The 15,811-nt window shown below is 45.4% G+C and overlaps 2 protein-coding genes and 2 non-coding genes across 5 annotated transcripts; all 4 read right to left on the bottom strand.

The window, feature by feature from the left end:
• Window positions 1-3,111: 3,111 nt before the first annotated feature.
• Window positions 3,112-3,183, bottom strand: TRNAC-GCA (transfer RNA cysteine (anticodon GCA)). The gene has a single exon. It is a non-coding gene; the product is annotated as a tRNA-Cys (tRNA).
• A 731-nt stretch (window positions 3,184-3,914) lies between these two features.
• Window positions 3,915-9,272, bottom strand: SPMAP1 (sperm microtubule associated protein 1). The gene is made up of 3 exons (XM_058704726.1): window positions 7,085-9,272; window positions 5,064-5,163; window positions 3,915-4,171 (listed from the first exon to the last, which is right to left on the bottom strand). Exons 1-3 carry the CDS (start codon window positions 7,289-7,291, stop codon window positions 4,014-4,016), a joined length of 465 nt encoding a protein of 154 aa, XP_058560709.1. The 5' UTR covers window positions 7,292-9,272; the 3' UTR covers window positions 3,915-4,013.
• Window positions 9,273-9,409: 137 nt separating this feature from the next.
• RPL23 (ribosomal protein L23) lies at window positions 9,410-15,801 on the bottom strand. 2 transcript variants are annotated; one of them, XM_058704727.1, is made up of 5 exons: window positions 15,673-15,801; window positions 15,008-15,091; window positions 14,543-14,671; window positions 10,134-10,247; window positions 9,410-10,033 (listed from the first exon to the last, which is right to left on the bottom strand). In XM_058704727.1, exons 1-5 carry the CDS (start codon window positions 15,683-15,685, stop codon window positions 9,951-9,953), a joined length of 423 nt encoding a protein of 140 aa, XP_058560710.1. In that variant the 5' UTR covers window positions 15,686-15,801; the 3' UTR covers window positions 9,410-9,950. The 2 variants fall into 2 exon arrangements, with proteins under 2 accessions (XP_058560710.1, XP_058560711.1); XM_058704728.1 differs by lacking the exon at window positions 9,410-10,033 and adding an exon at window positions 13,767-13,833 and having other exon boundaries at window positions 10,165-10,247.
• On the bottom strand, window positions 14,837-14,971 carry LOC131498637 (small nucleolar RNA SNORA21). Its single transcript, XR_009255518.1, has one exon. It is a non-coding gene; the product is annotated as a small nucleolar RNA SNORA21 (small nucleolar RNA).
• Window positions 15,802-15,811: the final 10 nt, after the last annotated feature.

The raw sequence follows: 15,811 nt of genomic DNA, 5'->3' as shown, positions 1-15,811 counted from the left end.
TATAAATATATATTATATAAAAATATATTAAATAAAATATAAATGTATAAATATAATGTGTAAAAACTAAAAATATAAAATATAAATATATAAATATATTATATAAAAATATATTAAATAAAATATAAATGTATAAATATAAATTTAAATAAAATATATAAATATATAATTATATATGATAAATATATTATATACAAAAATTATATATATGATATAAACATATGTAACCTATAGATACAAATAATATAAAAATATAATAAGTATATTAATTTAATTATTACATATAAATATATATAACTTATATACTTATATATATCAAAATAATAAAAAAATCAAAATAAATTGCAGACAATACACTTCCTCCTAACTACTTCAGCATGCATATCATTAACTAGAGTTCATATTTGTTTACAGTGTTTTTCATTTCATGTTAAAGTGACGTAAAATGAAATGTATAAATCTTAAGTGTCCATTCACTAAGTCTGACAGATACATACACCAGTGTAACCCAAACCCCAATCAAGAAATGGAACAGTGGGGTGCCTGGCTGGCTCATTTGGTAGAACATGTGACTCAGAATCTCAGGGTCATGAGTTCAAGCCCCATGATGGGAATGGAGTGTACTTAAAAAAAGAAAGAAAGAAACAAATGGAACATTAACATCATCCCCGTAAAATTCCCCTCATTCCCCTTCCTGGCTAATCTCTTTCCCACCCCCACCCAAGAGGCAACCACTCTTTTGATTTGTTTTCACCATAGATTAATTGTGTCTGTTCTAGAATTTCATATAATTGGAATAATACAACATACAATCTTTTCTGTAAGGTTTTTTATCAGCATTATGTTGGTGAGATTCATCCATCTTGAATCAGTAATTCATTCCTTGTTATGGATGAGTAGTATTTCCTTGTATGAATAAACCACAGATTTAAAAAAAATCACCTTCCTATTGGTGGACCCTAGTCTGTTTTTAGTTCTGCCTATTATGAAAAATGTCTCTATGAACATTCCTATATAGGTCTTTTTGTAAGTATGTTTTCATTTATCCCGAGTAAAATTCTAGGAATGGAATTGCTGGGCCAGAAGGTCAGTACATTTCAGTTTTGTACCAACTGCCAGATCTTTCCCCAAAATGGCATACTATTTGACATTCCCACCAAGTAAGAGTCGGCGTCTGATGTTACCAGCCTTTTTCATTTTAGTCATTCTGATGCATGTATGGTGTCACAATATGATTTTGATTTGCATTTATCTGATGACTCGTCATGTTGAACACGTTTTCATGGGTTTATCCACCATTTGCATCTCTTCCTTTATGAAATGCCTCTTCAGGGGCGCCTGAGTGGCTCAGTTGGATAAGCATCTGACCCTTGATTTCAGCTCAGGTCATGATTTCACGGTTCTTGAGATCACTAACGGTGCAGAGCCTGCTTGAGATTTTCTCTCTCCCTCTCTCTCTCCCCCTCCCTGCTCTTGCTCTCTCTCTCAAAATAAACATTAAAAAAATGTTTTTGACCTAACTTTAGCAAATGGGAAATCAAGGGGTGTGAGAGAGCAAATTCTTGACCACTAGAACTATAAACCAGTGAATTTTCACGCTCTTTCCTTACAATTGTTTCTTCAAGGAAGGGAAAGTGGCGATACATCCATTTTTGCACCAAACACCCCTCCAATTCAGGGGGACTATCTCGCACTGTCAAACTTGATGAGGCAATACTACCTCCTTCCCTTCCTGGCGGAAAACTGCACACACGTCAGACCATGACTCAACCAATCAAATCTTTTGATAGATAGAGTGTGAGCAGGGGAGGGGCAGAAAGAGAGAGAGGGAGACACAGAATCCGAAACAGGGTCCAGGCTCTGAGCTGTCAGCACAGAGCCTGACGCGGGGCTCAAACCCACAAACCTTGGGACCATGACCTGAGTCAAAGTCAGACGACTAACCGACTGAGCCACCCGGGCGCCCTGCACTTGGCATCTTGAAGCTTGAGGAAGTATCCTGGAGATGCAGGTCCAGCTGGAACCATACCACGACTTGGTGATAAGTGCCCTGAATTGGTGACATCAGCAGTGGACACTTCCTGAGAGAGGAGACCAGAGCTGGATTTCCCTCCTCTGCTGCCCTTCATAGTTAATGCTTTGTGAGTTAGGTTCTCCAAACTTCCATTAACACCATGAGTCCCCCCTGCCTCTAGTAGACTCCTTTTCTCCTTTCAGTGACCAGAGTGGGTATCTATTCCATGCCAAGAACTCTGACTGGCACAATAAACTACTAAGAGGAAAGTGCCCTGAACTATCTAGAAGGGATTGTGGTGTCAGAAACATGTCCATAATAAACTCTTCGGATTAGGCAGAAATATCCCCTCAAATTGTAGGAAAGCTTCACTTGGAAGTTATGTCTAGAAAAGGTGGGTAGGTATTTTTAAAAGATGTTTCTTCCTTGAGATACAACCTGATGTCTTCCTCTGACAGCTGTGTATGAATATGTCAACTTCCAGCAGACATAAAACTCCCTGATGGCAGGGGCCCTGTTTCATCTTTTAATTCACAGCTGCCTTACATGCACTGGCTTAAGCTCTCAAAAACACATGTTGTATGATCCTCTTTACCTGTACTCTCATCCCTCAGATTGCTACATTTGTGTTCACAGCTCTCATACCTAATTTTAGATTCAGAGTTTCCTTAGGGGACTTTGTCTTTATTTTATTTTTTAATGTTTTTATTTACTTTTGAGATAGAGAGAGACAGAGCATGAGCAGGGGAGGGATAGAGAGAGAGGGCGACACAGAATCCAAAGCAGGCTCCAGGCTCAGCTCAGAGCCTGACACGGGGCTCGAACTCACAGAGTGTGAGATCATGACCTGAGCTGAAGGTGGACGCTTAACCGACTGAGCCACCCAGGCGCCCCAGGGGACTTTGTCTTAATTGAAGCCCAACAAGGTCATCCAGGGGTCTCAGCTAAGTATCCTTTGGAATCTGGGGAGATTAGTAGTGTTTCAGTCAAAGAATGCATTGACAATTCTTTGTCCTCTCTAGACACTCTGGCTGGGGGTTAAGAGGTATGGTGCCCTTACTGACTTCCATTTAATGGAATTACAAAAGGGAGGAGGAAGGGGGCACCCGGATTTGAACCGGGGACCTCTTGATCTGCAGTCAAATGCTCTACCCCTGAGCTATACCCCCATGACCTATTATTCTTTTCTTCCTTGTCCACTTAAGGTGACTCAATACCACCAGGTTCCACCCACACCAGAGCTCTGGCAGGCTTTGTGTTCTAAAGCTCCACCTTCTTTTGTATCCATCATCTGCTGTGGCGTTTCTCTTGGTCACCAGTAAACTGGGTGGGGACACTTGAAAAATGACATCCTGGAAACTAGCTGAAAAGGAAACTGATAGAGCACCAGCAGAGAAAGTGCCCACAAGCACTGTGTCAGAATTACCAGATCAGAATCCAGAGGCTAAAAAACACCCCCAGATATCCCCTTGTTCATGCCCTGACTCTTGATGGACTGAGGGTAGAAAGGAGAAGGAAGATGTCAGTTATTTTGGATGGGATGACTCTCAGGAAAATCAGGAAACCCTTCTCAGGGCAACCAATGACAATCCCTTTGGCCGAATCCCTTTTGGCTCAGTTCTTGATGGAAAATCGGTAGCCAGTGTCTGACCCAGGGCCCTGCTGCTGCCTGGGGCAGAGCTTTGTGGAGGGCTCGGTGAGCAGTGCAGTTTCTTCTTACATGGGCAGGGGAGAACTGAGGCCTCCTTTCAAGCCTGGCACTCGTGGGCATGGAGCGTAAGGGCACAGGCCTGAGGATGGCCTCTCTCCTCCCACCTCCTCTCCAAAGGCTAGAGAAGCAGAAGGTGAAGAAACTAGCTGGCCCCGGTCCCAAACTTGGGAAAGAAACAGCACACTTGGAGGCACAATAACATCACTGTTTATATAAAAATAGAATTGAGAGATCATCTAAACATCTGTCTTCTATTCAGGTCAAGGGGTGGGAAGGGAAGAGATGCTGTCAGAAGAGAGGGAATCGGGTGACCTCTCCAAAGACCGATGGGCGCTGGCGGAGGTCTGGGGTGTTCCTGCGATAGCCATACCGACCATTGAACCCGTTGATCATTTTCAGATCAGCATTGTAGTTATCATGCCCTGTCACCTGCTGGAGGGAATGCCCTTGGGGGCACAGAGAGAAGACTGAGCCTGCATTCAGCCATCCCCCGCCCCCCCGCTTGCTTCCCCCCCTCCCGCCCCCGCCGTCCCAGGGCTGGTATAGAACATGCTCCCCATGTCCCAGCTAAAACCTCAATCCTGGAGTGTCTCAAGGGTCTTGATTAAAAGCCAAGGGTTGATGAAGTCAAGGAGACAGCTTTCTAGAAACCAAACCACATACCACGAGTAGTATACAGGAGGAGCGTGAATGGTATGTGCTAGCACAGGAGGGGCCAGAAGATTCTGGGCTTGGCTGAACTTGCCTTGCTCCCAGGAAGACTGAAAACATTTCACCCTTGCTTCTGACCCATGTGGAGAAAATGGATGAGCTCACTTTGGCCAAATGGTGCATAGGATCATGTGACTAGAGTGTGGTGAAAGGGCGATGGGGTTGGGTGGGAGGAGGGTTCACACTGTCAGAAAAACAGCTCTCAACCCTTCCTTTCTTGTTGCTAAGTTGGGCTCGGAAAAGGAGCAGGACACAGCCTGTTCAGGCCGGGAGCAGTGAGGGGAACATGGGTTTTAGAGTTGGAAAGAGTGGAACTCTGATCCCAGCTAAGCCCTTCTTGGCCAATCACTTTACCACCCTAAACTTCCGTTTCCCCGGCTGTAGCACAGGGATAGCCTGAGGGCAGAAAGCATCTGACATACAGTAGGCACTCAATCACTAAATATAAGGAGCACAGTGACACCATCTGCTCATGCATGAGAAGAAAAGCCGGAGGATGCAGTCCTTGGGCCTCTTCCCCTGAAAACAGGGCTCTCTGTGGCCCGGTTTCTCTCTCTGAACTGGGGGAATGCACATCACTCTTCCAAGTGGGTCCATGGTGAGGCTGGAAAGCCAGGTGGCACTTGCCTGCCCCTGCCCAGTTTCTCCGGTTCAGGTATCTCTGTCCTTGCCCGAAGATGTGGAAATAATCCACTATCCAGCCATCCCTGCCTGTGCCCCCGAGATCCTGAAAGTGAGGGAGAAAACAAAGACTGTCAGCCACCATGCTGAGAGGTGCACACGCAAACTCCCTTTGGGCTTATTTCGGGGAGAGAGAAGAGGTCAAAGCCAGGGGTAACTGGGCCAGACAGATTAAATATAAATATATGTATTGACCTATTATCTCTCAGGGAGAGGCAGCATAGCTGGGCAGTTAAGGGCTGTCTGTTGCCAGACAGACTGGTTCCAGTCCAGCTCTGCCACTAACAAGCTGTGTGACCCTGGGCCAATGACACAGCTTTTCTGGACCTCAATTTCCTCCTGGCTTTAAGGAGGGTTGCTGAGAGATTTAAGTGAGATAGTTCCAACAAAGGGCCTGGCATAGTAAAAGTTACTTAATTTACTTTAAAAATATGCATTATTAGGGCAACTTGGTGGCTTAGTTGTTAAGCATCTGATTTTAGCTCAGGTCATGATCTCACGGTTTGTGAGTTCAAGTCCCACATCGGGTGAGCTCAAGCTCTGCTTCGGGTGAGCCCCACTTCTGTGAGCCCCACTCCCCCTCTCTCTCTCTGCCCCTCGCTCACTTGCACACTTCTCTCTCAAAATATAAACAAACAAACATACATTATTTGGGGAAGCCTGGCTGGCTCAGTCTGTAGAGCATGCCATTCTTGATGTTGGGTGTGTAAGTTCAAGCCCCACATTGAGGGCAGGGTTTACTTAAAAACAAAACAAAAAAATAAACAAAAATCCCCATTATCTTTTTTTTTTTTTAATGTTTATTTATTTCTGAGAGAGAGGGAGAGGGAGAGAGAGAGCACATGCGAGCAGGGGAGGGGCAGAGAGAGAGGTAAACAGAATCTGAAGCAGGCTCCAGGCTCTAAGCTGTCAGCACAAAGCCCAAAGTGGGGCTTGAACCCACGAACTGTGAGATCATGACCTGAGCCTGAGCCAAAGTCAGAGGCTTAACCCACTGAGCCACCCAGGAGCCCCAAACCCCCATTATCTCTATGCAAATGAAGTAATACCTACTACAAACAGTTGTGATGGTTAAGTACTTACAAATGGAAAATTTAAAAAGTGTGCACACCATATTATTTTCAAGCTTTTAAGTACTCAAGTTTTTCTCCTTTTTCCTCCTAGACTCTGGTTCTGTCATAAAAATCACATGAGTAATTACACGTACACTCTCAAGCATGCCACATACAGATGTGTCCATATGCATGCGATATACACGCAGACACGCAGACACAAACACTGAGATCACACACAAAAAACCCAAGATTTGTTCCCAGAATAACCCCCGCTAAGCCCTCCTCTCCCCTACCCATACCACTGTGACATATGGAGACAGAAATATTGGAGGCAAAGGTGTTGAAGCCATCAGCAAATAGCGTCAGGATCTTTGATCCCGGGTAGGACTCTGCTGAGAAGGGGCAACATCCACGAGGGGAAAGGGCTGGGGAGAGTGAGGTAGCAGAGGTTCGGGAAGCTTCCTTCCTGCCTGCTCACAGAAAGTCCCATCGAGGGGGCTCCTCGGCAACTATGACGTCACCGATGGAGGGCGCCCCGCCTGGCAGGTGTTCGCTGAGGTCACAAGGATTTTCGCGCGCTTAGAGAATCTGTGGTGCGAGATCACCCCAAGGTCGGGTCCATGACGTCAAAAGGGACAATGACACCGATCTGTTTGGGAGAGGCCAGGTTCCAGGCCCGTTCGCTAAGGCTTGCAGAAACCCAAAATGGGAACATTCTCAAATTCAGGGATGGAAAGTGATTTTGTGAGCCCAGTGAACTCAATACCTGTCATCCGCCTGCGCCAGTTCCGGGGGTTCAGTAAGAAAACCGAGGGGGTGGGAGGGCCCGCCCGAGGGGTAAAACGCCCCGCCACAGGGTCGAGCTCTGTGGGGGCAGACAGTGGGATCTTCCGGGGCACTCTTATAAATAACCTGTTCAGTCCGGCGCAGCACTGGCGGAACCACGCGGCTCCGGAAGTATCGGCGGGCGTGGTAGTCCTGCTGAGCGTTGTAGGGCGGAATCGCCGACCAGACCTTGGGCCTCAGGCGCTCATAGGTGCGGGCCATGGTGCTCACGGCCACACCATCCAAGATGAAGCCCTTTTCCAGCCGCAGAGGACACTCGCACACGCGCGACATCCCAACCACTACAGCCTCCGAGGGCCTTTCTGGTGGGAATTGAGGGCCCTAGGTAGGGGCTCCCCTGCGCATTGTGACGTGTCAAAGACTCCTGCGACACAAACCCTATGGCCCCATCTAATAGGGTAGGCTCCTAGGGCTGTGAGGGAAGTTGCTTGCGTGGCCGTGAGGTGCAGGATGACCAACAGGAGACCACGCAAGAGGAGTTGGATATTGAAGAGGGGGATTACAGAACGTGGGCAGTGTGAACGCAACTGGGCCCCGCCCCCCTATATACATTTCCCAAACTCCTTCTCCTTGGGAAGCTTGTTTGTACCCAGAATGATCAGAAAGTTCGGATAGCATCTACTTCCGACTCTCATTTTACACAAGTGGGAATTGAAGCTCAAGAAACATTGGGATATTCCCTACACCCACTTAGTGGTGGATCCAGAGCCAGAATTCAGGTCTCCTGACTTCCAGGAAGTCCTCTTAAAGCACTTCTCCCCACCCAACCCAATTATTTCCATCAGCTAGTATTCCTCCTCCAGCTTAAACAAAACAAAACAAAACAAAAAAAAAAACCACAAGAAACCAGCAGGTTGACACATTATCCCCTGGCTAATTTTTTTTGTGTATGTGACAGGATATAGCAAACCATAAACAATGATTTCCTCTAGTTGTTGTGACTACAGGTGATTTTTATTTCCTTCTTCAACTATTCCCCTTGAAGCCCTTGCACAGATGGTTTAACCATCAAACTACTCCTCACACCCAACTCTGAGATGCTATTATCCTACACGAGACAACAGGATCAGAAGTCTTTTATAGTCACTATATGAAGGCACGTGTATTAGAAAAGGTTGCTTGTTATCTATACGCAGAAAACCACTAATTCTGGCAATACTCAGCATAGCTAAGGTTTCTATACCATGAAAGGCAAATTCCTAGAAACCTGAAACTATAGGTTAATGTCTATAGTTTGAGTCTACTCTGTTACAACTTGAAATGGACCCAGGCAGAACATGTAAGACCTAAGACAAGGAAGGGAAGAGACCCAGCCCTCACTCCTATTTGAAGGTGAGAAATTTCACATGTAGAGTTCACACAACAGGATAAAAAGGATTAATTTTACATCTCACGTCATGTCAAAGACTTCAATCTCACCAGGCTGGAGGATAGGGGGCAGGAGGAAGACAGGTCTGTTTTAAACTTCTGAACGTATTTCTCAAACAAGATAGGCTCAGTCTAGACAGCACCAGATCTCAATCTTGGCTGCTGCACCTTGGAATCTCCTGGGGAATCTTTAAAAGGTACTGAGGCCTGGGTCCTACCTCTATAATCTGACTTAATTGGCCTGTGATATTGCCTGTACATGTCTTTTTAACTCCTCAGGTTGAGGACCACTACTTTAATACATTCCATGACAAAAGGGTAATCTTACTGAGTATGTGCTGGGGTCCTTACATCCTCTCATCTCTAGCCTTACAAGAGAACACTTAAGGCTGGGTATTTCCAGAATACTGTTAATCTGAAAATAAGATGCATGAACACAAAGCTCAATCTAAAAAGCCTATTCCAACATCTTTAGGCCACACTATTGACCCAAACCTGCCAAAAGGTCATTTTTCCTCAGGCCTTGAAACATCACATAAATCTTCTCATGGTTTAGAAAGAAAAGTTACAGGGGCACCTGGGTGGCTCAGTTGGTTGAATATCCAACTCTATTTTAGCTCAGGTCATGATGCCATGGTTGTGAGATTGAGTCCAGTGTAGGGCTCCACACTCAATGTGGAGCCTGCTTTAGATTCTCTCTTAAAAACAAAAACAAAAGCCAATGTCCAGTTCCTTCAAGTAGAATTTGCCAAGATTTACACCCACTGTGCTGGTATCATCCCATCACCTTTATTTTTTCTTTTAAGGTTTTGAAGTTTTTTTTTTTTTAAGTTTAGAGTGGGGAAGGGACAGAGAGAATCCCAAGCAGGCTCTGCAATCTGGGCCTCCAACTCAGGCACTGTGTGAGCTTGTGACCTGGCTGTGCCACCCAGGTGCCCCCATCACCTTTTATCCTCGAACTAAGGTTTAGCAGGTACGTTATACAGCCATCCTGTCAAAATGTTTTGATAGCAAAAAACCTGGTAATTTAAAATGATTTAATCATCGTTCATAAAAGCAAACCCAATGGCAGTTACATACATGTTAGATTTTACAAATAAAGTCATTTATGTGCCAGTTTACCCAAAACCCAGAACTGCACAAATATGCATCTATACACCTGTATCTGGTCCTTCCTCACGTCGCTCCTGGACCTCCATGTGTGTCTAGGATCTGACCATTCACTCTACATTATCTCAAATGAATTGCAAGGCAGTTACCTGGGGTAACCTCCTATCAAACAGTACCTACTATCTGCGATTCAAGGACTCCAAACCCAAATAACTAAATTTTTACAGAAGAAATTGGAAAGTCCGTAAGTGTCTATAGAGTTGAAAAGTGCAAGCACTGTTTATCTTTGTTTCACACACATCCCCAGAAAGTTTGCACTAAGTAATTTCATTTTACAAAAGGAGGCAAGGGCTAGGTGGTGTCAAGAAGAGTAACGTGGTACAAGAGAACAAGAAGGCAAACACTGGGAGCACATTAACTTTTACTTCTTTTTTAAAACAGATAAAGCAAATAATCATGCGATGCTGCCAGCATTGGATGCAATCCTGGGCCACAAGTCTGCACACTCCTTTGCAACAGGTCCAGTGATAGCAGAACCTGCATAAAAAAAGAATGTGGTGACAGGTAAGATTAGACAGACCCAAGGTTAAATCGTCCCATCTCAAAGACCTAGGGAACAACGTGGATACTTTCTTACCTTTCATTTCACCTTTATTATTTACTATGACCCCCGCATTATCTTCAAAATAGAGGAACACTCCATCTTTTCTCCGGTATGACTTTCGTTGTCGAATTACCACTGCTGGATGTACTAAAAGGGAAAAAAGGGTAGCAGTCATTTAACCTGTCCCAGTGCCACCACAAGAAAGCAGTTTACATCCCACCCAGTTCCCCAACATTTCCATTTGGACAGAATGCATACTCGCCATTAGCTTTTCATTCCCTAAAAGCAAGTCTGAGAGACAAACCCCTTATCAAACACCAATTGCCCCTTATGGAAAGACCTTACTCCAAGTCAAAACTGCCAGCATTTCCTTCAAGCGTAAATTTGGACCTTCTTTCAGGAGAACAATTAGCAACATACCAGCAGGAAACTTGCTAAGCACCTTCTATGCTTTCACCCAACAGGTGGGGACTGTTAAGATCCTAGTATCACAAAATGGGACCCCCTTTAGAACTGAAAAAGTAGAGGGGTGCCTGGGTGGCTCAGTCGGTTGAGTGCCCGACTTCAAATCAGGCATGATCTCGCAGTTCGTGAGTTCGAGCCCCGCGTCGGGCTCTGTGCTGACAGTTCAGAGCCTGGAACCTGCTTCAGATTCTGTATCTCCCTCTCTCTCTGCCCCTTCCCTGCTCATACTCTGTCTCTCAAAAATGAATAAACGTTAAAAAACAAACAAAAAAAAAACCCTGAAAAAGTAGACAGGCCAAGCTATTAACTCATTAGGCAATGTTCCACCCCAGTATAGATCAAAACTTCTAAAAAAAATACACACCTAGATGTAAAAATTACTGCCCCCCAAGATTATGTTGGAACTGAATATGTACCATGTTAGATTATGTAAATATCAGTTCATTTACACATGAATTTAGCCAAAGAATCCCTGCAACTTCTAGCGTGCATACGTGTACACACACTCCTTGAACTCCCTGAGTACGTCCGGATCATGACCACACACTCTACTTTATCTCAAATGCCTAACTGCTGGGCACATACGTATGTTAATAGAGCAAAAACTTGGAATTAACCCATCTATCTCATGGCAAAAACACAATCATTTAAAAATGATTAGGTCTATCTGTAATTTTTCATATGTAGTACAATCATCTGTGAAGCAAGAAGAATGGGTTAATGGGAAGGTCATGGTCCCATTTAAACAAGAAATTTTTTGCACGGAAGTCAAGAAAAAAGGACATACGGCAAAATATTAACAATGATCATCTCTTGGAAGTCTGAAAGTTGGGCAATTTTAATTTAACTTCTATTGCCTATGTAATTAACTGGGTCTAACTTTTTGAGGAACTGTTTTCCAGGGTCTTAAGTAACTTCTAAAAACTTACCTGCACGTAAAGTGAACACTTTCCCAGATCTTCATCTACTGCACTTGAAAGAACTAAAGTCAGACACAACCTGCATGCAAACCTTGACAGTCACTGAACAACTTACTTAATAATCTGACGTTCAAGTTTTCCTCTTGGAAAATAGAGATAAGAGTTACATTGCCATATTCAAGGTCAGACACTGCAAATACAGGATTTTTTACAGGACAGGGATCCTGGCTATCCTTGAGGCAAATACTCTCTCTATACATAGACTCTGACCAAGTTTTTAACAATGAAATACACGTTGAGGGTTAACTAGTATTTACTAAGAGCCTCCTGCTGAGCCCTTATCTACTCAAAACCATTTTTTTAAAAGTAAACTCTATGCCCAACATGGGGCTTGAACTCATGACCCCAAGATCAAGGGTTGTATGCTCTCCCCAGAGCCAGTCAGGCACCCCTACTCATAACCATTTAAATTCTCACAAATGACCAATCTAGCAGATGAACAAGGCCACACAAATCCAAGACTCTGGACTTCCAAAACTGCCCCTTTCCACTGCCTGCATTTCAAGTTTCTGCTATATGGAAGCCTAACGTGAGGGGATGTATTCATTTAGCAGAAACCAGAACAAAGTAAGACATTGATAGAGTTGGAAATTCACAACTGTTTTTAAAACCATGAAGCGTTCTCTGGTCTGTCCCACAATAATCAGATGGAGACCAACAACATGTACTGCTGCCATCTCACCAACGGTGACAAGCGGGTTGCTCTGCCCTTCTCTGACAGCTTTCCAGGCCACAGATCAGACCCAGCAAGTGTTCTAAGAGGAAAGCCTGTCCAGTCACATGTAGATCTCAATTTACACATTGATTAATCGATGTTTAACCACAATGCTTGGTACTCCTTGCCTACCAAACCCTCAAGTGGTATTAAAGGAGAACTAAGATTTTTGACCCAAAGGCTAAAAAAACCAAGCGGTAGAGATGTGTGTTTATGCAGGTTTACCAGGAGTAACTGCAGTATGTGGCCAAGACCCATCATATTTGTACTGTATATTCAAGTGATAGCTCAGACTCCTCAGGAAGAGGAAAACATTCCAGGGCAGACAGACTCAACAGGTACAGGAGGAAAGTTCCAAGAGCTGAAGTGAAGTTCACTGAGTATCAGAAGCTCTAAAACCAGACAAGACATTACAAGTCAGAAGTGCTCCAAAACCTTCTCCCCTCGACCAACTCCTACACCTAGTGGGGATTAAGCAATGACCAGCTCCCCGTTTTAGTGTCTACCAGAAGAGATTCAGAAGCAACCATGACAAACTTTTGACAAGTCACAATCCTGAGTTAATCTCCTCTATAAAAAGAACCTGCCTCAAAACACGAAGACTATGTTATTCTGTACTTACAAAGTGCTAGGTGTCCCAGGCCAAATGCTCTACACGCTTTACCTGAATCTCACAACCACTTTATGCAAGTTTTCATTCTTCCCTTTCAAATCAGTAGTTCCAGGAAAGGAAACTTGCCTGACACCTGGTCAACTCTAAATGCCTATCAAAAAACAAAAAAACAAACAACCCCCACATTTACTGGGGCATCTGGCTGGCTCAGTTGGTAGGGCATGTGACTCTTGATCTTGGGATCCTGACTTCAAGCCCCATGCTGGGTGCAGAGATTACTTAAAAACTGGGGCGCCTAGGTGGCTCAGTCAGTTAAGCGTCTGACTTCAGCCCAAGTCATGATCCCCTACTTCGTGGGTTCGAGCCCCGCGTTGGGCTCTGTGCTGACAGCTCAGAGCCTGGAGCCTGCTTCAGATTCTGTCTCTCTCTCTCTGCCCCTCCCTCCCCTGCTTGCACTGTGTCTCCCCAAAATAAATAAATACTAAAAGAAATTTTTTAAATTACACACACACACACACACACACACACACACACACACACACTAAACACCACCATACTCATTTGTAGCTGAGAAATCAGCAATGAACCAGACAGTTGCCTGCTCTTCTGAACTTAACTAGAAGAAACAACTCTAATGCTACACAAAAAATACCACTTGGATTTAGGTTACTGGAGGATGGGGGGTCGATGGGGAGATGTGTTAACAAGGAAGTGAGCTAAAGATGACTGAATTTGAGTATTCCAGGCAGGAGGCACAAAGTACAACAGATCTGAAGCACCAAGGAAGGTGGAGGGAGAAATCAAGACCTGAAAGCAATAGAGCTGGAGAAGGCACCATGAAGAAGGACTAAGTTCTACAAGGACAGGGCTTTTGTTTCTACAGGTATAGGTACCTGATGTGGTTTATAACTATCCACTGAACGCGGGGAAATGGCAGGGTAAATATGTACTTCCTCGCAGCTTGTATTGGGAACCAAGAAAGAACTTAAGTAGGGAAATGACAAGCCAAGGTTTACATTTAAGCCAGCCAGGTGCCCCAAGACTTACACTTTAATCTTTTTTTGTTTTTTCAAATATTTATTCAGTTCCTGGCAGGGAGAGAGAAAGCAGGGGAGCGGCAGAGAGAGAGGGAGACACAAAATCTGAAGCAGGCTCCAGGCTCTCAGCACAGAGCCCGACGCTGGGCTCAACCCAGAGACCGTGAGATCATGACCTGAGCTGAAGTCTGCCACTTAACTGACTGAGCCACCCAGGCACCCCAGACTTACATTTTTAAAAGATGGGCCCTGACTTCAGTGTGGCAAATACACTTAGGGCGTAAGGGGACAAGGACAAATGTAACAATGGGGTGCACGGCTGGCTCAGTCACTAGCGCATGTCACTCTTGATCTCAGGGTAATGACTTCAAGCCCCAGGCTGGGCAGAGATTATTTAAAGCAATTAAAAAAAAAAAAAAAAAAAAAGCGACAGATACAACAAAACCAGATAGGGAAGAGAACAGTCTCTAACACAGCCAAGAGCAGACCTTCAATTGCAGATAAATAGCTCAGACTTCCTCTCAAAGAAAATCAAGCTTTTAAGAAGCCTTGAAAATGGAAGAGTAACTTCCATTTTCTAGTAAAGGGCACCTGTCCACCAAGCAACAGGAGGATTCAGGACCTCCACTCACCCTTCTTTCTGAGCTCTGGTTTGCCTTTCTTCACTGTGGCCATCACCATGTCACCCACGCCAGCAGCAGGAAGTCTATTCAATCTTCCTTTGATCCCCTTCACAGAGATGATATACAGATTTTTGGCTCCTATAAAAGAATGTAAACAAACATGACTTTTTTGCAGAGCTTATTAAGCAGTTCTCCCAGTGTAACATTTCCCCCCACCCCACCCCACCATTTCCAGAGCCTCTCCCTCCCCTCTTACTCCCAAAGAGTTAGTCGCCCCCCCCCCCACCTGACCAAGGTGTAATACCTTGTCACACCACCGATTGAAGCAAAACAACACAGCATGCTGCTGCTTCACCCAAAAGCAGTGTTTTTCCTCTGCCCTTTCTTGACGGCTCAGTGGGTCATTAGTCAAGGCCCAACGAGTGCTTTTAAAAGGGGGGGGGGAGGTTGGCAGGGTGCAGCTGAAGGTCTCACCCGTGTTGTCAGCACAGTTGATCACGGCTCCGACCGGAAGACCCAGGGAAATCCGGAATTTCGCACCGGAGGACCCACCACGTCCTGCGGGTAGGAAGGAACACAGGAATGGGGTCGCTGTCTAAGTCATGGTTCGGAGTTGCCCTCACACTCGTAAGGTATAAATTCATTCGCACGTGCTTTGGGAAACGGCAGACTAAATTCCCTCTCTCTGGGATTCCACCTACCCCTCCCCATGTGCCACCCCGTTCTCATGGCGAACAGCCAATTCCACACTATTACCGCCTTTACGTGGAGAGTAAGGGGCCTGAACCACCCAATCTTCGCTCCAGCTTTTGCACCACGTAGCTCTTCTTGCAAGGCGGGAGCCCGCACAAGTCGCCCAGCATGGGGCCTAAGCCAGCCCCACTTCAATTCCATTACTGGAGCTCTAGGCGCAGAGCGACCCTGCGAGGTTCGGTCTGGAGTCCCGTCCGGATCCGGCCAACTCAACCCGCCAGGCCCCCCCAGCCGCTTTCGGCAGCCCTTCCAGCGCTCTCTCGCGGCCCTCCTCTCCCTCTCCGCCCGGGAGGAGCGCAAAGCGCCACAGCTGCCCGTGGCCACCGCTCCGGGCGCGACCAGCAGCCACCTCGCGACAGATGGCGAAGGATCTCCCAGATACTCACCTCGCTTCGACATCTTTGCTCAACAAGGAGTCGGAAAAGGAGTCAGTGCAAAGGACTCTGGGATATGAACTTTGATGCCCCGCCCAATCCCGTCACGTGTCCCGGAGCCTGCTCAATCCGCCTCTTCCCTCCACCGCTT

The sequence above is a fragment of the Neofelis nebulosa genome, chromosome 16 (genome assembly GCF_028018385.1).
Source record: "Neofelis nebulosa isolate mNeoNeb1 chromosome 16, mNeoNeb1.pri, whole genome shotgun sequence".
Lineage (NCBI taxonomy): Eukaryota > Metazoa > Chordata > Mammalia > Carnivora > Felidae > Neofelis > Neofelis nebulosa.
The sequence above is the reverse complement of the archived record's forward strand: the minus strand, read 5'-3'. Positions and strand labels throughout refer to the sequence as shown.